Raw genomic sequence first — 23,586 nt, 5'->3', positions numbered from 1 at the left:
ACATACCCACGCAGGGTTACGGTGTGGTGTGAGTTCTCCGCGCAACCTGTAACCAATTTAAAAAGGAGTTTTAGGTTAAATTTTCCTTGTGTAATTGCTCGAAGGGGGGTGGGCAGGTGGCAACGCAGCCCCATTTCAGAGCGCTTTGAGAAGGCAGTCATCTCTTCAGCGTTCGCTACCCCTGGTTTTCTACAGAGGTCTCGGTCTCGTTCCGGCTGTGGGAAGGAGCCGGGGGCTGCCGTCCCCCGGTGCCAGGGCAGCCCCCCTGCTCCCGGCCTGGCCCACGGGCCCCTCCTGGCAGGCCGGCCCGCACCAACGGCGCCCGAGCCCCCGCTGCCTTCAGGGCCCGGGGTCCCACCGGCACCCCGCGGCGGCCGGGGCGGGGAGCACCCGCCAGGCCGCGGGAGAGGCGCGCAGGGAGCGGAGCAGGGCGGGCCGGGGCCTCTCGCCGGCGGGCGGAGCGGCGCCTGCGCCGCGGCCCCGCGGAGACCCCCGCGCCCGGTGTCTCGCGAGAGGCGGCGGCGGCGGCGTCCGGGTAGCGGCGGGACGGGGACGGGCAGCGGGAGGAGGAGGAGGAGAGGAGGAAGGCGCCGCTGCCCGGGCGGGAGGTGAGCGCGGGGCCGCCCACGGCGGGGCGGGGACGGCCTCTGCCTGCGGACAGAGCAGGGCCCGGCGGTCGGCGCCTGAGGGGACGGGTTGGGCGGCGGCGCTGCCCGGGGCGCGGGTGAGGCGGTCCCGGCGGGGGGTACCGCCTCGGGGCCGGGCGAGCTCCAGTTGTGAGCTGCAGCCGGGGCGCGGCGCCCCCTCCGCGTTTCCCTCCGCTCTCCCCGGCGGCCCCAGCGTGCCAGGTAGGGCGCAGCGCTGGCCGGCTCCGCGGGCACGGCTCCGTCGGCAGCCGGCGGGACGTCGTGTGCGGGGCTGGGCAGCGCTGCCCGTCCTCCTGCCTCGGCGGTGGCAGGGAGGCGGTTGGGTCTGTGGGGTGGCGGGCGGCTCTGCGAGGCAGTTCCCCTTCTCCAGACCATGGAACGCTGGCTTTCCCCCGCTCTGCTGCCAGTGCTGGGCCTGAGGCTTGGTAACAGCCCGCTTGTGCAGTTCTTGTGTGTTGTTCTGCAGTCTGTGTTGCTTCTGGACTCGGGAGCGTCTGCGGTCTGAGCAGCTACAAAAGCAAACCCAGGAAACAGCCTCTTCATTGGAGCGTTTCTACTGATGGTAGAGCGCGGCTTTTAACGTTGCTTCGCAAAGACGGCCGTTAACGTGATTAATCCTGCTTCAACTTCATGCACAGAACTTCAGAGCAGAGCTGAACTATAAACAGTAGAAAACTATGCTTAAATCAGGTGTTTGCAAGGCAGAGGCAGGCGGTGCGAGTGGCAGGGTCTGATTTCTGGCCCCTGTGTTGACATACGACAAATGTTCTGTGGTTGTTGGCCCAGGCTATAGGCACCCAGGCTTGCTGAGGCTCATCCTGCATTTGTAAGGCCAGGAATAAGGGGTGTGCTTGAAGTTTGCGACAAAGGTAATGAACGAAAAGGACGTGCTGCATTTTGGGAGTTTCCTTCTGGAAATCTTAGAAATATGGTTATTGAGACAACTTCCAAGTATGGATATTAAAAAAGAGGTGACTGGTGCTGCCAAGCCTGTACAAACCAGGCTTTGTGGCAGCGATGGGAGGGAAGGCGCTGGGATAGCTACGTAGGTTAGCACGTTCTTTTGCTGGTCTCTAGCATATATGTGCTAAATAGGAGTAAAATGCAATGCAAGCCCTACTTTTTGCTTAAACTGTGCATTTATACTAACGTAAGCGCTGATGTCATTACATGGGTTAAAACTTCCCTGCTCTGCAAAGGGTGCTAGATTTTTGGAAAGCTGGGGAGAAGCAATTTATTGAGTGGTGGCCAAGCGCATGAAATTCATTTCTGGTTATTGGTACAGCACCTCGTCTGCTTTGACTGATGGGAGCTCGCTCTCCTGCACGTGCAGGAAGTTAAACTGGTTCCACTTCTCTAGAGCCTGCTTCTTCCCTAAGCGTAACTGGTAGCAGGTGTGTACCATGATACGTGGGTAAAGAAGGCTGCCTGGGTTGAGCAATTGCTGGTGAATGCAGGTGCCCCAGGGGAAAGTATCCACTTGAATTTGGTTTTTTTGTATGTTTTTAAAAGTTCTCATTCCACCTCTTTCTGTCTTCAGAAGCAGGCAAAGCCCAAGTAACGTACCTGAAATCCCTTCTCACGTTAGAATGAGTGGGCGCTGGAGGAGGTGAGCTGGCGCTTAATGCCTGACCTATGCCTTGCGCTTCCCCGCGGGGAGTTAGGAGCAACGGATAGGGACAAGCCTGGGGAAACACAAAGCAAGAAGAGGTGGAATCTGTACTCAAGCCTTTGGAGGCACAGCCCCTTCGAAACCATCCCTGTTCATAGAGAGGGGTTATTGTCCTCTGTCTCCGGTACATACCTGTGTGTAAGCTCCTTTATGTTCTGCAGGCCTTACTGCTCCTGTAAGTGAGCTGGAGTTACTCTCTTTTGCAAAGAGACGCTGTGAGAGAGTGTAGTCATTGCACCAAGCCAAGAGGAGAGGAAGAAAGAGACAGGAATTACTTAAGCTGCTGTTTGCCCTGAGAACAAACAGTTACAATTGGGCTGTGAAGTGCAAATAAGGTTTCCAAATCCCTGAGGAGTTGCATTTGCAATAGCTTTTGCAATAAGAGTGCTGGGGACACATCCCCCCTTTCTGGTTTTAAATGAGAGTTTGAGAGGTGGTTATTTGACATGGCAGCTTGTGATAGGAGAGGATGGGACCAGTGACCTCGGACCTGTGTCTTTCTCGGGCCTGGGATGGGGAGAAGAGTCCTTGGTTCGCATCCAGGCCAGGTTCAGGATGGAGATGATCACGGAATGGCTGCTCAGGGGACTCTGCAGGGTGATTATAGCGCTTGGTCTGTTTCCCGGTTTGCCAGCGTCATGTCACAGAAGCAGCTTTGTGTGGATCCTGGTGCACGTTCTTGTTGGCTGGTGACTTTGGGTTAAACTTGAATGTAAATTCTTGGCTCCTCTTGGAGGCTTTTCCTTTTGATTCTGGCAAGGGGAGGATGGAGGCGCATTCCCTCTGATGTGCACAGAGACCTCTAATTTGTGTTTTCAGTCTGGTGTCTTTTATGAAGTGCTCGGGAAGAGGATGTATCATAGTCAATAGAGTAACTCTGTTTTCTGCGGCGTTTTTCTCGTGAGGGGGAATTAAGCTGCATTATTGCTCTTTTCCAGGGTTCTGCTCTGGCACTGATAGAGTTAACAGAAGTGGAGTCATTTCGATTCTGTGCTGCTTGCTGCTGTGTGTCTTGGAAAAGCCAAATGCTCTGGCAGGCCTGTGTGCTGTGTCCTGGAAAGCAGGCTCGAGCCCTTGGGGTGCGCCCGGTAAAGCTACATTATGGTGGTGGCTTTGACAAAGAGCCCTCCTTCCGTCTGCCCGAGGAATGCGTGTGCTACACATGCCTCGTTTGCTTCTGTCACTGCTGCCGAGAGGGTGATCTGTCCATGCCGGGGTGGGACAGCTTTGCAGAAACGCTAGCAGGCTGCTGTGCTGCCTGAAGCTGTGGAAGCTGCTGGGAATAGGGATGGCAGAAGGGGATGCTCCGTGCAGCTTTCCAGGCTTGCTGCATTCCAGCCAGCCTAAAGGTCTCAAGCAGCGCTGGAAACCCAGTGTGCTAGGAATTATGTGCGCAGTGGGCACCCTGTTCATCCTGAATAGGAGGCAGTCCCTACCCCGAACAGCTAACTGTCTCGAAAGCAAGGACAGATTCAGGCAAAATGCAAACCCAGAAGTGTGCCAAGCGGTAGGCTTGGCAGCATCACTCCATTATCTTCTGCTGTTGGACTGAGATGCTTGGCCTGAAGTGCTGACGCACATATGTAATTTGCCCCTTCTTTAACTCCATGCTCATCTCTCTGGGTGTTTCTTCTTAGATCTGCTCCATCCTCAATCGTGACTAGCTAAACGTAGAGAATTACTGCTGAGTAATATCTGCTTCTTGCTCTGCAGAGTACAAAGTGTTATGTCTGCAGTTCCTCCAGCTCCTCTTCACGTGTAGAATAAAAGCCTGGCTCCAGGAAACACAGCATTTGGTGTTGCAGTGCAAAGCCATGTGTTAGGCTTACAGCTACACTGAATTTCTGGCTCTCCCTACCTCTGAAGTGTACATAAATACACCAGAGTGGAAAACCCCTAAGCCTTCGGTTCTGCATTTTATGTATTTTGGGACAAGATGAGTTAATGCTTTGATATGGAAACGTAACTGGTATTGTTCCTGTTTCTTACTAAATACCGGTCTAATGCTTTTGGTCTAGTGTTTGAAACCACGACTTTGATTGTTAAAATCTGGCATCCCTGAGGCATAAGCACAGCTACGAAGATGGCTCTTTAGACAAGTCATTCAATGCAAGGCTGCTGTGAGCTTCAAAGGCGCTGAGCAAATTTCCCCTGGGAATGACAGGGCTCAGCACTTTTGCATATCCGACTCTCAGGTTCTTCATATCCCTGTACAGGGTAGGGTTGGTGCTGTTTAAGGGTGGCGTATGAACTGGCTGGGGAGGAAGAGAGACCCAGCTATCATTTTGAAAAGCTTTTCAGGGCAGCTTGCCCTGAAGTGGTTTTGTTTTCAGAGCTGGTGTTTGTAGGGTTTGTTCTGAAGTCGCTAGAAAGAATGAGCATGTCTGCAGAAAGGGCGGCTCTTGTTTTCTATCTGTAGGTGCTGTTCTGTGCTTATAATCAGGGTCTGGACTGTGCTTGGAGGGGAGGAGGAGTTTGGAGTGACTACTTTTTGCTTGTCTTTTGACGTTAAACCTTGCAGAGAGAGACTGTAAAACATCAAACCTTGGTTTGTCTCTCAAAATATCAGATAGCTGCTCCTCACTTTACTACGTTGTTCTTCCCTGGCTGTAGGCACTGGCTCCTTGATCACTGGGGAGAGAGCAAGGCTGGTTTGCCAGCCTGCCTCTGCGCAGAGCCTTGGACCAGAAAACATGCAGCAGCTTGGGGAGACGGATCTCCCTTGAGGAGCTTGCCGGTGGAAAGGGGCTGGGAGTCAGCAGGGAAGCAGGTAGCAGTGAAAAGATGGGACTGGTTGAAGTAAAAAAAAAACAAACCTGCTGCACCCTCCAGAAAAGGTCTTACGAGCTGCCCTTTTAACAGTGATTTCTCGCCTGTCTTTGGTGATCAAGAGTTGTTAGGGATGAGTGCAACAGAAATAAAAATTACATTAAACCAGGAAAAGACGTCCTGACTTAACACAGTCTGGACACGGACAAAGATTTACCAGAGCATCTTTAATCTCTGAAATCATACAGTTAAAAGTAATTATTCCTTTAGATTTATGTTGATGCGTGGCTCTTACGGGGCTATGTCCCTTTGGGGGTTTTTGTAGGAAAACTGTTTGTGTAATCTCTGTTCTTAACAAAATGAAGTAGCTACCAAGAAAGATCGTGGAGGTGACATCTACTGGGTGTCTTCACACAGATTAAATGAGATGGTGCATTCAGGTCAGTGATGTTCTCTCAACAGGGGCTTGCTCTAGCCACTGAGGCAATGGCATCTTCAGCTATGTATTTATAACTCTGATAAGGTCTTTGTTTTCAGCACAGTGGTACAGAGCATCTTCATGGGAAGATGAGATGACAGTGTGAATACCACAAACTAAAATCATGGATTGAGCCCTCTTTCTTCCTGTGGTGTGTTAGATACGTTTAAAAAGCAAGGAGGTCTGAAAGGTGGTTGGCTCTGCATGCTTTCTGAATATAGTTGTATTTTTTAATACTCTCAAACTTCCCTCTGCAAACTCTAGACCTGAAATCTTTATATTTTATTTATTTTTAAAATGAAAACAGAGCTTCTCTTGAAATCACATGACTCTAGAAGCCTGAGATTGATAAAAACCCCATGATTGCTATGGAAACTGGTAAAATTGCAACACGTTATGCCTCCTTTTGTCCAGTCATCGCTTCTCCACGGGGTCTCTATGGGTGCCTCAGACTCACGCAGCTGTCCCCGTGTGGAAACGGACGGTCAGCCCCGTAACGAGTCTTGATTGTGCAAGGTCATTCTCTCCAAACCAGAGTGATTAAGGGTTCAACTAACTTTTTTTCTGGTACCTTTCCAGGCTCCTGGTCTGCAGCACCATGCTGGATCCCAAGCCTCACTCTGCAAGTCAGAGGTGAATCCAGGTGAAAGCCAGCTATCACAGTAGGTGTCAGGATGACCAAAGCACGGCTCCTCCGTCTCTCTGTGGTGCTGGTCTCCATCTTCATGATCCTCTTGATCATTGTGTACTGGGACAACGTGGGAACGGCTCACTTCTACCTGCATACATCCTTCTCCAGGCCTCATTCCCCAGGAGCCATCCCTGGTATCACAGCAGGTGAAGACTGGGAAGCCTTGCCAGATGTGGATGAATTTTTGGCAAAGCTGCTTAGTTCGAGCCTGAAACAGAATAGCTCTATCCCCCGAAAGACAGAGCAGCTCCTGGTCCAGGGCTCCAGCAAGCCTGTGGTGAGCAATTTGGAGGAGAACGTGCGGGGCTACGACTGGTCTGCACACAATGACAGAAACAGCTTGGACCAAGAGAAACTGCAGATAGAGAGGCAGAGAACGTTGCGGGAGTTTTGTGCCAATTCCAGCTTCACCTTCCCCACCAAGGAGCGCTCCTTTGATGACATCCCAAACTATGAGCTCAACCACTTGATCGTGGATGACCGCCACGGCATCATCTACTGTTATGTCCCCAAGGTGGCCTGCACCAACTGGAAACGGGTGATGATTGTGCTAAGTGAGAGCCTGCTGAACCAGGGGGTCCCATACCAGAATCCTCTGGATATCCCCCGGGAACATGTCCACAACACCAGCACCCACTTGACCTTCAACAAATTCTGGCGCCGTTACGGGAAGTTCTCCCGGCACCTCATGAAGATCAAGCTGAAGAAGTACACTAAGTTCCTCTTTGTACGAGATCCTTTTGTCCGCCTCATCTCTGCCTTTCGCAGCAAATTTGAGTTGGAGAATGAGGAGTTCTACCGGCGTTTTGCCATCCCCATGTTAAAGCTGTACTCCAACCATACCAACCTTCCCACCTCCGTAAGTGAGGCCTTTGGGGCAGGCCTCAAAGTCTCCTTTTCTGACTTCATCCAGTACTTACTGGATCCCAGGACAGAGAAGATGGCCCCCTTCAATGAGCACTGGAGGCAGGTTTACCGCCTGTGCCATCCGTGCCAGATAGACTACGATTTTATTGGAAAGCTGGAGACGCTGGATGAGGATGCTGCTTATCTATTGCAGCTCCTCAAAGTGGACAGGCTGCTTCGCTTCCCCCCCAGCTACCGGAACAGGACTGCCAGCAGCTGGGAAGACAATTGGTTTGCCAAAATCCCACTGGCTTGGAGGCAGCAGCTCTACAAGCTTTATGAAGCAGATTTTGTACTCTTTGACTATCCCAAGCCAGAAAACTTGCTTAAAGACTAAAAGCGATTGGGCGGTGGGTGTGGGAGGGAACATCTGAAATACCAAAAATGTTTAAAGCCTCCTCATTTTTGCTCTTAACTCCCTTCCCCATACAGGTTGGTACAATGGAATATATTTTTTCTACCGCTTCCCCTTCCGTTTTTGCAATAATGCCAGAGTCCAGGGTATTCCAGCCAGCTGTGCATATGCAAAAAATGCCAGGTTTTTTTGTTATCACTTGTTTTCTGTTTTTTAAAATGTCCCCATGTTTTGCAATGGGTCGCTGCCCTTGGTCACTCTGCCAGCTGTGTCCTTCAGTAGCTTTTTATTAATACTTTTTAAAAATTAATATATTTAAGATATTTAATACAATGCGTGTGGCGTGGCAAAGGAAGGGAAGGAATAAAAAAAAAAAGTAAAAGAAAAACCCAAGAAATTATGCAGTTGCCTCTGTGTTGTCTCGGGGCTGCTGTTTCAGAGGTCCGAGGTTTGCAGAGCACTCAAATCTCTTTAGGACCTGGGTTTGTCGGTGGTGCCTTCGCCAGCCACGTCTGCTGGTGATCGCTCTGAGCTGGGCTCAAGGCAGATCGGATGGGTCGGTGCCCGATTCTTCCAGGGCTGTTTGGCAGAATACCAGTGCTCCGGTGACGAGCGCTGCTCACAGCTGGTGAGCGTGACGCCAGGGTCACAGGAAGGACATGGCGGTTGGGAGCAGTGATACCAAGCCCCGTGGGGTGTTTGAGGATGTGCATGTGGCCAACGCGGTACCTCTGCACTGCTTCACTTTTTGGCAAAGTGGTGGTGGGACTTTACTTTCCAAAAAGCTGAGTTTCCTCAGCCCTTGTATACCTTGCTAGTGTGGAGCATCTTCCATGACATGTCCCATTCCAGGATGGTGCCTGAAGTTCTTGGGGGTTGTGGCCAACCTGGATGGGCAGAGCGTGCTCGTGGATGGATGTGCTGTCCAGAAATTGGCATCCAGGCTTCACACTGCCTTCACACACACAGCTTAGGCAGAAACACAGGTCACCATATCGCAGCCGGTTGCAGGATGGGGAGGTGGTGTGCTGCTGCGTGGCCTGGTCGCTGCTACATACAGTACAGGTCCCTTGAAGTGTGCTATGTCCTCATTCCTATGCATGCTTTAAGGGGACATGGCAGGGATGCAGATGCTTATCCCTGGAAGAAGAAGATGCAAAAGGTTTCTTTCAATCAGTAGGCGTCAAGGTGAACTCAAAGTTCATTTGCTTTCAGAGTGCCAGCTACTGCTCGTGACGCTGCATCCTCATCCACTGCTTTTCTGTTTATACCAAATGACCGATGCAGATTTAATCATCTGCCTTGCTGGGACCTGCTGCAGGGGTGATGGTTGCCCACTGTGCTAGGAGCATGTGGGCTGCTTCCCAAAGGAAATTAATGCTTTTAGAGAGACTTTTTGTGTCTCATCAGCTGAATCTGCTTCTCTTTTTCTCTCTGAATTGCTCTGCAAAAACTGTCTGCATAGCAGATTGGGCAGGCAACTCTTTTAGAGCTGAAATGCTTAATTATTTCCCTGGGCTGTGGATGGTATCAGTGATGAAGGTCTAGGGTCAGGCCTTGGGAGGCAGCCTTGCATTTTGGGCAGACTTCTTTATAATGGCCTTTTACTCAGTTTCTCTCCGAGACCATCAGCAGGCATGACTTCCCCTCTCGCTCCTTGCTTCCCCAACCTCTGTACACATACATCTTCGTGGCATTGCATGCTCTTCCTAGCAAATATGCTATATCAAGCTTTTTAACCTATAAATGAAAGGTAATTTAGTAGTTGAGCTCGAAATGAATAGTTTGTTTCTCATTGTATTCACACCACTCTCCTGTAATTTCTGCAGAGATATTTGCAGTTTAAATGAGCCTGAAGCCATGATCAGGGTCTTGGTGCTTAACTTTTCACAGCTTGGGGAAAAAGGAAGTGCCTGTTTCTGAGTCATTATTTAAAACTAATAATAGAAAAGCGTTGATCTGTTCAATTTTTTTTCCAGTTACCAGCTAATTGCTGCAAAACAGAAAGATGTTGAGAATCTCATCTCCTGTAATGAGTAATCCCGGGAGTCTCTTGGTTCCTGCAACATTTACGTTTCTTCAGGGTGGGTTCATCTCACTCTTCAAAGATACAGCATGGATGTTTTAATCTCTTGTCTTTACAAAGTGTTTATTTTTTTATCTTTTAATTTAAATTTAATTGATGTTTAGTATGTGTAGAGGTGGGCGGCTGGGACCGTAGCACAGTTGCCGTGCAAACTTCCTTCCAGCTGCTTCCCCTGCACCTCTTGATCTGGTCCTGTCTCTTCCTGCCCCGCCGACCAGCGCTTGGCCGACGTACCCCTATGACACCGGCTCGCCCTGCAAACTGGCTGCTGCCTTCTCAACCGCAGTTGTCCTGTGATTCATGGCCATGGCTTGTCCCAGCCAAGAGCCCGGGAGCATCTTTTCAAGTTCACAAGCTGTCAGTCAGTCATCCGGGGCAGAGGAGGAATGGGTTGCAGAGTGTTACCTCATTTTTGGCAGCAGGGTCCTGGTTGTGCAATTGGCAGAGAAGGTGCAAAATGGCTACAAATCCTGCACAGCAGCTGCTCCATGTGATGGGAGAGCGTATCCTCTCCTTATGGCTGCCTTGTAATTTAACAGCAATAGAACAAAAAGCCCTCCCTTCCCTTGCGGACATTGGGTAGAGAGGGGAGACTTTGAACGCACTGACTTCTCTCCTCTCTCCCCATCCAAAGCTGGATAAAGGGGATAAATTCCAGCGTTATGTGCTAATACCACCCTATGTCATGCTAAGGTCCAAAACACCCCATAGCCAAAGTTCAGCGAGCTGCCAGCAGGCTGCCTGCATCCCAATGGCTTCATCAGCCTCCGTAAGAGCTGCAGTCAGGAGGATGGATGGCATAAGGCCACTGAGGGCTCTGTCTTCTGTACTTTCCCTCTTTCACCCCATCGAGTCCAGCGGGCGTTGACATTTAAGACACTTTAATGTTTGTAGACCGATACCCAGCCAACGTGCTGGGTGCTGTTGGCTCTCTCCTCGTTTCCCATTGCCACGCGTCAAAGCGCTTGCCGGGAGGAGCAGTAAAGCTCAGATGGAGAGGGTTCACGTTGCAGTGGATGGCTTCTGGGTTCCAAATAGCTTGTTCCTTGCTGCTCTTTTCTTTTGAAGCCCTCCCTCCCCACCCTTCCACCACTGTGAATGTATTGTTAAGAAGTCAAAGGGGGTCCAGGCTGCGCTGAGCTTTGTGGTAAGACCACTGGCTTGCCAGAACTGGGACGTAGCCTCTGGCTTTGGGAATGTGCATTTTTTGTGGGTTTCTTGCTCTCTTCTTATGATGTAAAAGGGGGAGGAGTGGGGGGGAGAGAAGGACAAAGAGTTCAATCAGCCATGCTTCCTTACCCCCTGGTTTCCTAAAGGAGCTGGAATTTGGTATTTGACAAATAATAGCAGAATGATTGCAAAGGGCAGGCGGTATGCATCCGTGCTGGCCTGAAGTTAGAAGAGGGCTAAAAATCCTGGAGTGTAGATGGTTATGATACTAGTACTGATTTTATAAGGGGTGGAAAAATGCTTTGAAGTGACCTATTTGAGTCTGAATAAACCTGGCTTTGTCATTTCATGCTTAGCCTGCAAAGTTATGTCCTGTTCCCCCCCAGCTTGCTTTTCCCTGGGGTTGACCACTTGGCCAAAGTCAGCACAGAGTCTCTAACCAGGCAGAACCGATGCACAGATGCAAAAATAACCTGGGGATTGACCAAGCTGTTTCCAGCTGGGTAGAACTGAGACCAGCTTTAGTGCTCGCTCAGCATCGAAGCCGAAGCCTTTACACAACCATTGAACATCGGTCCCTTGCTGTTTGATGCCGGATTCACTACTACAGTGGGATGCGTGTGACCTGGCCCTGCAGACCCTGCGTGCTCCAGGGAAGGACTGTCAGGCCTCAGAGCTCTTTGCTTTTTGAGCAGCGACGTGGCTTTGCCAGGGTATGGAGTGTCCTTAACACATGGGTACCTTTGCATTTCAGTAGTTTTTGCCTTAACCCTTTAATTCACTTGCGGTTTAGGGGGACAAAATTGTAGACCCACTACCCACGGACAACAAAAATTTGCCCTGGGATAACATCTGGGATGAAGTGTTTTGGCTGTGTGTTTTGCATCCCTCAAGGTGGCACTGGGGGGATGGAGGGCAGGGGATGAATGGCAGCGTTGAAAGGGTGGCGAAGAAAAGCTAGTTTGTTCCTTCTTATGTAAGCTGGACTTCCGCGGCAGCCCGCGGTGAAAGCCGGTGACTTGGCAGGGTGCTGCGTGGCTGTGGTGCAAAACAGTGCCAGGGAGGGTGTGGGGTGTGGTGACTTACAAGCAAGTCGTGTTGCTTGAATTTAAGGGCTTGCCCATGTTGGTCTTGCTTGTAAACCCTCTAGTCAAGGGCAGGAGGGGGAAAAAAAAAAAAGCAGAATTTAATAAAGCCATCGATAACCAGCTGTTTGGGGAAGAGATGGGGAGGGTGGGTGGTGCTGGGTCTGGAGCAGGCATAATGCAGCTCTTCTGCTCTCTCCTTGATTAAATCAAATTGGGGATTGTGGCGGTGGGCTCCCCCTGCCCTGCATGAGCAATGACCACCAGTTGGGGTCGTCGTGGCTGCATCCAGCTTATGCTGGACTTTGGGGATGGATGGCAACACAGTAGCTAAGGGCTGCCTGTAGCAGTGACCCAAATGACTTGCTGATATGCAAATATGACTATAAGTCAATCATCTTACGCTATAAATAGTGGACAGCCCAGGGCCCGCTGAGCTCTCCTGCACGGCAGCGGGCTGCACGGCGGGATCTCCCCTTGAGTAGGGACACCTCTCGAGGTTACTCCTCGAGGTTTAGAGATTCCTTGCCGCAACAGATCCTCGGTAAGTGACTAATAGCATGCTAAACTTTGAAATCTTAGCTAAGTGATATAAAGGATTGATTGCGCATATATAATCCTTTAGACATAAACCGTTGACCAAGTCTGGGACTAGGATTGGATCCAGCCGCACCTAGACTCCTCTCTGAGAAGTTTAGAAAGCAAGGGGGTCCTTTCTGAACCTCATGACTCAACGGGAGGGTCTCCCTGACAGTTTTGTCTGACCCTGTCCTCTATGCAGTAAATAATCAAGTGTACCTTGCCATCGAATCTTGTTCACTGTCGCATTTACCATTGAACCTTGTTAATTCACACTTTAACTCACTGTTTTCTATCAATAAAGTATCGTTGCTTCTCTCTTATGAGTGAAGTGCAGTCTCACTCCATCCGTGACAGGCATCTAGCTCAGACTGTGGAGGTTGAGGCTTCTCCTTGCAGGAGCTGGGTAGCGTTTGGCCTGGATGCTGTGGGAGAGCCCCGTGCCGGGACAGGAGCGATGCTCAGCAGGCCGGCGGGGCTGGCTGAGCCTCTCGCTGCAGTCGCTGTGTCTGTGCAAGGTGCCATGGGAGCCAGGACCGTGCGGCCATTCTGCAGTGGCCCATCTGAAACCCATTTTCTGTTCCTGGGCTCTGACAAACGCCACTGCTGCTCCCCGCAGCCTGGCTCCCTTGGCAGCAGGGGTCCATCTCTTACACCCGCTGTCAGCGGCAATTCCTGTCACGGGTGCCCTGTGAAACGATTGAGCAAAGCACAACCAAACCTGCAGTCAGGCTGTTGCACCCAGCAGGAGCTTTTATTTGTGCAACCTGTGTCGCAGGTAGTGCCTAGCCTTTGGGTCGCAAAGGGCTGGAGTATGGGGGGTGTGAATACACTTAAAAAGTGAGTGACCCTCCTCTCCTCCTGCCTGCTGGCTCACTGCTGGAGCTGGGAATCAGGCCCTGCTGCCTTTTCCCTGCAAGATATGAAGCTCCTTTCCCTTCGTCTCTTCTCAGTGTCCCCCTATGTCTAGCACCGCCAGTGTCCCCTCAAGCGTCCCGACGTGCCGTGTTGCCTTCCTGCGGGGCTGGCTGCGGTGGCCTGATGTCCCCGCAGCCCTGCTTCGTCTTTGCTTTTTGTGGTATTGCCTCGTTCAGGGGTGGCTTAAAATAAAATGTTTTTTAAAAAAATAAGAAGTGGAGCAGTTGTAGCAGCTGGTTCCTGTCGGGACGGAGGTGCGAGATTAGCAGCCTGACCTTTTACAAGGAGGGAGGGAAGTTTCCATACCAAAACCCTCTGGCTGTGGGTTTGGGCACCCTGAGCCAAACCTCTTTGAACTTGGGCCTTTCTTCCTCTTTAATGCTCATAAAACCCAGCTGCCCCACCTGAAGATGGTGTTGCCTCGCCTTGGGAGGCTTTGGGCCGCAGCCTCAGCTTCTCTTTTGTGTCTTGTTTCTGCCTGGGGGCAGCGCCTGCCAGCGGTGGGGGGGGGCAATGTGTCTGCCGGCAGCAGGGTGCAAGGGTTTGGGCTCTCACCATTGACAGGCCAACAGAAACGTGGTGAATTCAGGAGCAAACCTGACGCTGGAGGCCCCTAGGGAAAGCTGTCGTGGTACTCAATGGAAAGCAATCACCTTTCTGCAGGCTTTTTGTTTCTTTGTGAGCCTTTCCCTGAGACTGGAAAATTAATTGCTGCCACAGAATACCAAAGCCTCCGGAAAGCCACACGGAAGGTGGTGATTTAAAAAATAATCTATAGGCGCTAATGGAGAGTGGCGCAGTAATTTTAGCAGACTGCCCCAGAGGGGAAGCGGGGCAGGTGAACAGGGCTGTTCAGCAGTCTTTGCTCACCATTTATACCTTAAGACTATTGCTTTTCATTTCTTTGGCTTTTCAGGTGTTGGCGTCCTTGCCATCTGGACCGTGAGGTTTGGACTCTGCTGGTAGGGTCCATTGCATTTGGAAAGAGACGGTGACCCCCAGGCTGTGGTGGGATGCAGGGTGGCGGCAGGAGTTTCCCTTGCAGAGGCTGCTGTGAATACAGGTGTTACAAACCCAGGGACTCATGCAATGGACCGTGTTCTCCTCAAATGATAAGGCAGAGCTGAGGAGCATGTTTTTAATTAGCAGTGCTGCTAATTGTTTGCTGTAAGCCCTTCGGTGAGTTATGCAAGCTGTCTTCTGTTTGTCCCCCGTAAGGGGGGAGTGGGAGATACCTGTTTTCTGGAGGGCTCCTGGGTATGAGCTGTGTCCACGGGAGGTTTGGAGGTCTCCAGGAGGAGCAGTGCCTTGGGAGGGTTCGAAGACAGGGCTGCAGCATTCAGCAATGAAAACCAAAACTGCCTCAATCCAGACTTTTCTTGTCACAGGGTGAGTCTGGAAGCTGCTGGCATGAAAACTGTCTGTATTGATTCAAGAAGTATGTACCCTTTGGAGAGCTCAAGGGCTTGTATGGGTCTATGGGCAAAACTCAGCTATGGAAATGCACAGAGTTCATGGCTCGCCGTCCCGCTCTGTCCCTGGCTGGCTTCCAGGCAGCTCGGGATGCAGGGGAGGTGCAGAGCATGCCATCTCTCTGAACAAAATGTCTTTCTTTATCTTGGAAAATGCTGGGCATCCTTGAGCAGATGGTGCTCAGCCAGCTGAGATGGCAGTGAGCATTAGCGGGGCTGTTGCTTTTCACCTAATGAAGGGGTTTGTAATTTTGTCTCAGGTTCTCATCCTCAGACTGTGCCAAATCTGGGTGTCAGACTGTACCAGCATCAAAATACTCCCAGCCCTGCCCAAACTATTTGTTAAATAATTGAGGGAGGCTTTTCCTGATCCACCAGGCAGTGCCTTCACGAATCCCGTGTTTTATCCCCCAGGCGGATGGATCATGCGCAGCTTTGGCAAAGACACATTTTGTGGCAGAGAAGCTGCAGTTTCAGTGTTTATTTCTCTGTCATTGCAGGAATTCAAAATGGATGGAAGAAAATGCCATCGAGATTGACTCTTGTTTTGTTTGGACCCTGGACAGGTCTCTGTGGAAAATATGGGAGGAGCATGGGGGACAGAAAAGAGCCAAGAAGACGTGTCAAAAAGACAGCGGCGGCCAAAAGAGTGGTCAGCAGGGAGTGGAGCAGGGCTGGGGATGCATTTCTGAAGGATAAAAAGGGTGGGGGGAGTTGAGGGCATCTACAAACAAAATGGGGGTGCTACAGAGTGGGTAAATGCTGAGATGAGCGAGAGGGGCTGCTGAGAAACCAAGTGCCATCTGCTGCAGCATGGAGACCTGCCCTGTTTGCTTTTCCGGGCTGGGAGCAGGGGCCAAAGTAGAGGAGAAAATAAATAACTGCATAATTAAGTGGAGAAAGCTTATCAGAATACAGCGGGCAAAATCCAAGGGGTTCTGACACATGATGTGGGGTCAGATTATCTGAAATAGGTGTGGCTTCGTGAATGGTGGTGGGACTTGTAGGCTTGGACTGAACAAGCAGTCATTTAGAGGCAGACTAAAAATAGCAGTGGGCTAAGGTGCTCCTTGCCTGCGCTGGGAGAGGAAGGCTTGCAGCTTCACCAGCTGTCGGGCTCTGCAAGCAGGGCCATGTCCACAGGGGATGGAAGTGCAGGAGAGATGGTGCCAATGACCTTTCACATGCTATTGGGCACATCTATCTGTATCCAGTTTTTCTCTCTCTTGACCTTTGCATGCCTTATTGATTTCAGACTCTCTATGTTTTGGCTCTTGGGTAAATCAGAAGTATTTGTCACCTAAATCAGAAGTATTTGTCACCTAGAATGGTCATGCTGAGAGTATAAAGCTTTTTACAAAGCCTTCAGTGACCTTTAGCTAATGGGAAATCAATGAACTGAGTGTATATAAGCATTTCCCAAGTGCTGGGTAATGATGTGCACAGTGGGGACCCACCTTGGCATAACATGGCTACCCAACAGTAGTCTGGGCATGCAGGTCTTCTGGATAAAGGTTCTTGCATCAGGTCAGGATGACCTAGACTTGTGTTTCTTGATTATCTTTACTTGTGTCTCATATATTGTGAGTGTGAATGTATGTGTATGTAAGTCAAGTGGCAGAATCAGTCCACAATCCTGGGGAGGTGAATGCATTTGAAATGTTTAAACAAACACCTAAGTTTTTGATAGGGTGAAATATATGCAAGTTACGGCCTTCTGTTTTCTATAAGCAGAGGATCATTTTTGTGATTACAATTAGTATGTTGCAATGAATTGACATTCCTAGGATGGTCACTCCTCCCTATTAACGCAGTTTCGTTCTTCAGTTCTCCTAAGCAAGCCCCCGTTGTGACCGGGGGATGCTTGTGCTGTGCAACCACCGGGCAAAAGCGGGTGTTGCGTTGGATGTGGGACAGTCAGGCTCTAACAGCAGCTGTGGACATCCCTCTGGCTGTACATCCCTGAGCCTGCTTGCTTTTTTCCTGTTCCAGCTACCGTTAGCAGCCAAAGCGTGAACCCAGCACACGCAGACACAGCTGCTGTGTGCACCGACCAGTTTTCACTGCGTGGATCCAGGGATTAGAGCAAGTCCCCGGTTAGTGGGGCTGGGAGCTAATCCCTGCTTCAAAATTATGGAATCGGGATCGTGTTGGTTTTTCCCTCTTCTCATTTAGATGCCTCAAATCCGAGCTTTCTGGATTTCTTGGATTCTCAAAATAGCATCAGGTTTCCTTCTAAGACTTGCCAGCTGCAACAGGAGAAAGAGCATAGTGTATGGTGGACAGTAAAACTCGTAGCGTTATTCCACAGGTACTACCGAATCAAGGCAATTCTCAGATTGATTTTGCATCATACACACAGATTTTCCTGGGGAAAGTGAGGGTGCTAGGAGCCAGCCTGAAAACAAAAGCCCTTTGTAAGACCAGGACAAACCGTGTTTCTGTTCCGCCCCGCGGCACCAGGTAGAGGCAGAGTAGCAAGATGAAGCTGTTGCATGGTGAGGTCCCCTTCACGTACCAAAACCGGGTCAGGTTGGGACCAGGTCCCCCAGCACAGCCATGGCTCCAGGCTGCGGCATGATTTCTGGGAGCAAATCTGTTTAACGTAAGATGCAAAGCATCTCTCATCAGCAAGTGAGAATGTGAATTCAAGATGTCAGGGCAGGTTCCAGATGCTGTTGCACTTTGCATGTATGACATTTTTTAGAGCTTAGCAAAAGGTCAGTGTGCTTGGATGCAGTTCCTGACTTTTGGAAAGTCTGCAGGTTTGGGAGTAACGCTTTTCATTTTATTTGTCATAGGAAAACAGCCTGCTTACAAAGTTTGCCTTTGGAATTGAGATGCTAGCTGAAATCTAGCTCTTGAGTTTGTCAGTTTAGGCTAAAAAGATAACTAGGGACAAGTTTGTTTGGGGTTTTTTTCTTTTTTCTTTCTTTTTTGTTTTTTCCTCCAATATACAGGGAAAATCTTTCAGTATAGATCAGCTTGCTGTTGTCAGTGTTAGCTTTTTTTTTTCTGGCCATGCCGATTGGAAGGAAATTTCCAATACAGCATAGTTGCCAGAAACAGATTCTTTGCTGGAACATTTTGCTTAAAATATTCTGACTTGCTCCTTGCAGTGATGCCATTTAGTGTGAGAACACACGGCAATTGGCTGCTTTGTTCTTAACTCTGAGCTTGACATTTTCTTTATTTTTGTTGGGTTTTTTTGCTGGTGTTTGCTTTGGACAAGCCTGTTATCACACTACAGAGATCAGGATGCCACTCGGATGTCCACAAGCAAAGTCTTTCTGTAGGATCCTTTCTTGGCCCTTCTATAGACCTGTGTAGTACTGGGAGTCGAGAGCAATGGCAGGAGGAATCCCATCAGGATGGGGTTAATATGCTGGTGAAGGACCAATATGTGGGCAAGGCGTTGGAGACAACCTGGTTTTTCTCTCGTCTTCTGAACTTCTTCCTTCTGGGAGTTAGACACTATGTATTTGCCTCCAGGATCTCATTTGGTGCCTTCCCAGTAAAAATGGGGAAACTACACGTGTTTGGCTTGATCTGCCTGACCCTGGCAAGGCATTTCTGAGGCCATTGTGCTACTGCAGCTCACTGCCCTGCAGCTGCAAGGCTTGACAGCATGACACCGAGACATTGCTCTTCTCAGCCCTTTTTAGACAGTTACCCAAAGATAGCATGAGCTGTGTTTGGATTTGTTTTTCTTCTTTTCTTGTTTGGTCAAAAGCAACAGGGGATATTTCCCCCCGAAAGAACAGCAGTGTTTGGTTTGAGAGAGGATGAGGTCAAGAAAAGGCAGGAAAAGGCTGTCTCATTGTGTTTTCAGTTACTCAATTGCTTTTTTGCACCTGCACCAGACTTCCACTGGTGAGAACTGGGGCTTTGCTGGGCTCCCAGAACAGCGCTGTCGGAGAGGAAATGTCTTCCACTCCCCAGTCGCGTCCTGTGTTTTCCTTCTCACTCTGTCATCACTTTACAGAGTAAAATCCCAAGCTCACATCAGTCCCTCCAAGGTCTCCGGAGCAGCTCCGAGTGGGCGGCTGTGTCTGCAGAGCCCACCGTAGCACTGGGCAGGCACCAGCTCCATCCCAAAAGTGATGGAGCTGAAATTAGCTCCTCAGCAGGATTTTTCTGGCTCGGAGCTGTATCACAGCTATACCATTTCCACTTCTGCAGTTAGCCTGGAGATGGTTTTGCCTCATGTGCTGTAAAACTGCCTTTAGGATCAGGGCATTGACATAAGAAACCGGGGTTGAATTTATGGGAAGGCAAAGCTCTGTCGTCTTCAGCAAATGCAGCCACCGCCTGACACATAACTCCTGAGCCTTCCTAAACACACTATGGCATGAAAGGGGAAGAAAAACCCAGGATTAGCTGCATCAAATCTTTGAGTGTCTTGACTCACGTCAATGGGACTTCAGTCCCCGTGTCCGGGAAAATGCTCGTTTTTATGCTTTTTGTTTCTTAACACGAGCAGAACAGAAAAGAGCTGGGGCAAGGGACAGAGCGCGGTTTTCCCTTCACCCCCTGTTAGGGACGTGGAGGAGATTAGCACATGTGCAAGGTCTCGGGCCAGGCTGCAGAGGAGGTCAGCTCTGGGATTTGTGCCCCGACATCAGCCCCGTCCCCTGCAGACTGCTGCTTTCTGACAGACAGGCAGGGCAGTCGGATGCCGTAACAACGACGCGTTTTTCTTGCTGTGCAGCACAGGCTTATCAGGTGTTTGGGCTGGAAGGCTGCAAGGCTTTTAGCGCTTTGACATTTACACAGCCATCCACCGTTGTGTTTCCAGCTGTCGTCAGGCTGGGAGAGTGGCAAAGACCAGCAGCGAAGGGGTTAATGGCGAGGTGATTTTAAGGGCTCCCTCCCCAGTAGGGACACGTCTCTCATTTTTCTCCAGTGAAGTTCTCTGCAAATAAAGAGAGACTTTGCAAAATGAGACGTTTAAGAGTAAAAAAGAAGGAAGAATAAAACAATTTTAAGAATAAAAGATTTCTTTCAAGAAAAGAATAAAAATTTTAAGAATAAAAATGAAGGAAGAGGAAAAAGAATTTGTAGGTCACGTTTCTGGGCTGTTTCAATAGCAGTTTAACAGAAATAAACTCTCTGTGTGTAAATGTATTGGAGCTGCCTTTGCGTCGCCTTTCCGGAGAGCAGAGAGCACCAGGAACACGGCTGTGTCCAAGGGCCGGGATATATGACTAAGAGGTCGAGGCGAAGGGTTTTCCATTCTTAGCTCTGCAACTGGGTCACGCTCTGATCTTCAGTGACTCACTTACCTGCTTGATGCCTCCAGTTTTCCTGAGGTTACAACTACTAACTTGTTTCTAAGGGTTCAGAAACAATCTTGGGCCAGACAGATATAGAGAATTACAGAAAACATGTTTTAGGTTAATGGCTGCAACAATGAAATGGTTTCAGTTATTTACTACCCCAGGCTGTGGTTACAAGGCAAGTTAAGCGAACAATTAGGTTACTGCTGCGGCGCCTGTAGGGAGGTACTGACCCATTAAAAATCTTATTTTGCTGGACACCTTGTACAGAGGTTTTAGTTTATGCTAGTTATCCTTAATCTAAATCATGCGTATTTGATAGTTTAGTGTGCTGCAGTTGAATCCTTTCCTGTTGTGTTTTTCAGGGATGTGTGGTACGTGCCTTCTATTAGCTCCAAAGCACTGCACACAAGATTTTCTGCATGCAATAGTCTCTGGATTTTAATAACTTACTGGGCAGGTCGATGGAAAGTTGACATCTGTCTAGTCCTATTGGCACCTCCTTGGCTTTATTTTGACTTAGGAAACTGCAGTGTGAAGCAGGCTTTTTTCTGCCAAATAATTTTTTTTCCTAGGATGTTGTGGGTTTTTTTTCTTTTCCTATTCCTGCTTTAACTTTGCTTGCTCTGCCTATTTTAAAGGATGAAGAAGGCTAACCCCTGTTCTCCTTCCCTGCTCCCACTCAGGCACCTTTTGAAGAGTACCCACAACCTCAGTTTTGCAGTCCGTGCAGTTTGAGTGTGTTAGATACCCTGGTCTCTAACACCAGCTATGAGGGCTGTGTTTAGTCTAGCAGCATTTGAGATTATACTTGAGCTGGTGGAGCTGGGAGAGGACTTTAGAGATGCTAGAGAAGAAAAGTTATTCCAAGAAACCAATATACTCTCAGGAGCCCCAGGGGCAGCAAGAGAGAGAATAGAAATAGGTTATCTAAAGCCCAGGCAAATAAAATATTCTTATTATAACTCCACGGGCACTACGCCAGCTCTCTGTAAGCAATATTTCTCTTTGCATCTCACTTTGCCAGTTAATTGGACATCTATTATTTCATGATTTCAGCAGGAAACATAGCCTGAGTGATGACTTTGGTACCCAGCCCAGTGCTGCTGTGCACTTTCCGAGCCCTGAATTGTGGAAATACTTCCAGTCGGTCTCTGCTCCTTCTCCAAATGTGTACGTGAATTGTCAGTGCTGCTTGGTGACATTTTCTAGGGACAGCGGTTCTGCGACACGCTCCTTCAGCAGACAGCGCCTTCCGTGATGTTCAGGACCCTGCAAGGATGGAGGGTGGAGGTGGCTCCTCCTTTCCCATCTCCTGCTCCTCTCCCTGCCCTGCCTGAGGACCAGTTTTGCTGCTTCCTCAGGGACATCGGGGCAGCTGAAGGACAGAGCCACACACCGTGTGGCAGCCCAGGGTTGGTCCCCCAGTGCCCAGTTCTCTCTGCCAGACAATTTCAGCCACAGTTGCATCTAGAAGCGTCGGTAGAAGCAGCTAATTTTAAGCTGATACAATTTCTTTAATTTTTTTTTCAAGATCATGATTTTGTAAACAAGTTTATTTACCCTTCCCACCCGACTCTGGGGTTATCCGCACGCAGCCAGGGAAGGCAAACCAGAGTCTGAGCACAGTTATAGCTGCCTGCCTGGATGCTCCTAATGAATTGTTTGCAGACAAGCTTCAGACCTGCAATTACTCACAGAAATTATTCAGCAAATAGTTTTGAATAATGAATCCCTTTGAGAAATTTGAGTTGTTTTGCAGGCAGATTCCAGACAGAGAGCATGTTCAGAAGTCGTAGCTTTTAATACATTTTCCCCTCTGTTTGCCAAGCTGTGGAGTTGGCATAGCATCCCTTTCCAATACCTTCATGTAGGATTAAACCTCTCCACCAGACACATGTGATGCAGGCTGAGAGTGCCCACTCGAGAGTCTCCTGCTCTGATAGAGCTACACGCACTGCGTGCCCCCATGTCCCCCCCACATCCCCTCCTTGATGGGGGTCTCGGTTGCTGTTTTTCCAGTCCAGCTTCCCTGGAGTGAGTCAGCGGGGATGTCTTCACCCGTAGATGCTACCAGCAGTGCAGAGCATCAAGGGTTGGAGAGCTGGAGCCCACCTGGTATTACCCCTTTTGGCCAGTATTGCCTCTATGGTCTGCAAAATCTGCACCTTAAATTGCCGTGGGCCCTTTGAGCAAAGGGGCTGTAGAAGTGCAAAGAGTCAGGAGAGGTCTGGGTGAGAATTTGACATCCTGAGAGCTAAAAGAGGAGGAAAAAGCAGCTCATGAGGTCAAGTTTCTGCGGGTTTGTTCCAGCTCCCGCCCGCCAGACAGTGAAGCATGGTGTGTGATGTTTTATAGCCAGGGGATGGAGAGCTTTTGGCAGGGAAGGCAGAAATGACTGACACCACTTTGCGAGCTGAGGCTGCTCGGTCCCTGAGTCCCATCGAGGGGCTGATTACTGTGGAATACGAAGATGGCACTTGCCAGCAGGGAATCATGAGGGCAAGGAGCTGAGGACCTGGCTTTTTTTTTGGGGCAAGTGGCTTTCAATCACCTGCTCTGGACCCTGCAACTGGCCGAAGCGGTTGATGCTATAGGAGGGACAGGGCAGAACCTGGTAAGCGTGCTGATAAGTGAAGGACACAGGTCCTGGGGTGAAGAGGAGAGTTCAGCCTGGTGGCACAATAACCTGACGGTTAAATACTGGGGCCTGTCACTCACATGGCCCTAAATCTTCTGTATCCACTTTTACAGACCAGGGAAAGGCTCAGACACCAAAGGAGAGAGGAGAGGTGATCCCCACCAAGAGATCTGCTCAAGCCTGGTCAGGAGATATGTTTGGGGTAAGGCACGGGGTGTGGTTCAGATGATCCCCCCTGCACATGCGACAAGGAGCAGCGGGAATCTGCCCTTCATGAGACAAGCCCTGCAGGGTCAGGCTGGGGGGGGCTGGGGACCCTTCAGGGCAAAGAAGAAAGATTTGGAACATTGTGATGGGTGTCCTCTCCTCCACACATGGTTCTGTCCCCCACAGTCAAGGGATGGGGGTCCATAAAACCAGAGTTGGCATTGCCACAGCAACAGGGTCTGTGCATCCTCGCTCAGCGCCTCACAGGACAGATCTCCGGGTTATCTTCCACTTACCCGTGAGCTCCCATTGAACTGGGGCTGGTTTCCAGCCCCAAGGGATTTGCCTTAGTGAACGCAGCAGCTGCACCTTTTCCACCCCAAAAGGGATGTGGGAGGAGGAGAGGGGAAAGTCACAAATGGCATAGAGAGGCGTGGGGGAACCATGCTGCCAAAATGGTCCGTTCTTCATTTTGGAGCCGCTAAAGGGAAAGGCTGGCGGTGCTGCCCGTGCAGACATCCACGGAGCACGTGCCGCACGTTCACTTGTCCCATGCCCGTTGCAAGGAGCCAGTGTATCCTTGTAAATAGATAGGCTCTGCTCTAATTGGGCACCGCTGTTTGCATATTTG

The 23,586-nt window shown here is 49.9% G+C and overlaps 1 protein-coding gene across 3 annotated transcripts in view; it reads left to right on the top strand.

Moving 5' to 3' along the window:
* The first annotated feature begins 545 nt into the window (after nucleotides 1-545).
* Nucleotides 546-23,586, top strand: part of CHST12 (carbohydrate sulfotransferase 12) — a 71,371-nt gene continuing 48,330 nt past the window's right edge. The window contains exons 1-2 of one of the 3 annotated variants that reach the window (XM_076350751.1): nucleotides 588-608; nucleotides 6,146-7,921. In XM_076350751.1, coding sequence (XP_076206866.1) covers nucleotides 6,241-7,500 — 1,260 coding nt within the window. In that variant the 5' untranslated portion in view covers nucleotides 588-608; nucleotides 6,146-6,240 and the 3' untranslated portion in view covers nucleotides 7,501-7,921. Of the gene's footprint in view, nucleotides 609-809; nucleotides 849-6,145; nucleotides 7,922-23,586 lie in introns of those variants that run through there. The other 2 variants (XM_076350752.1, XR_012996397.1) reach the window with 2 other exon arrangements.

The sequence above is a fragment of the Aptenodytes patagonicus genome, chromosome 13 (genome assembly GCF_965638725.1).
Source record: "Aptenodytes patagonicus chromosome 13, bAptPat1.pri.cur, whole genome shotgun sequence".
NCBI lineage: Eukaryota > Metazoa > Chordata > Aves > Sphenisciformes > Spheniscidae > Aptenodytes > Aptenodytes patagonicus.
This window is presented reverse-complemented; position numbering and strand designations above follow the sequence as displayed.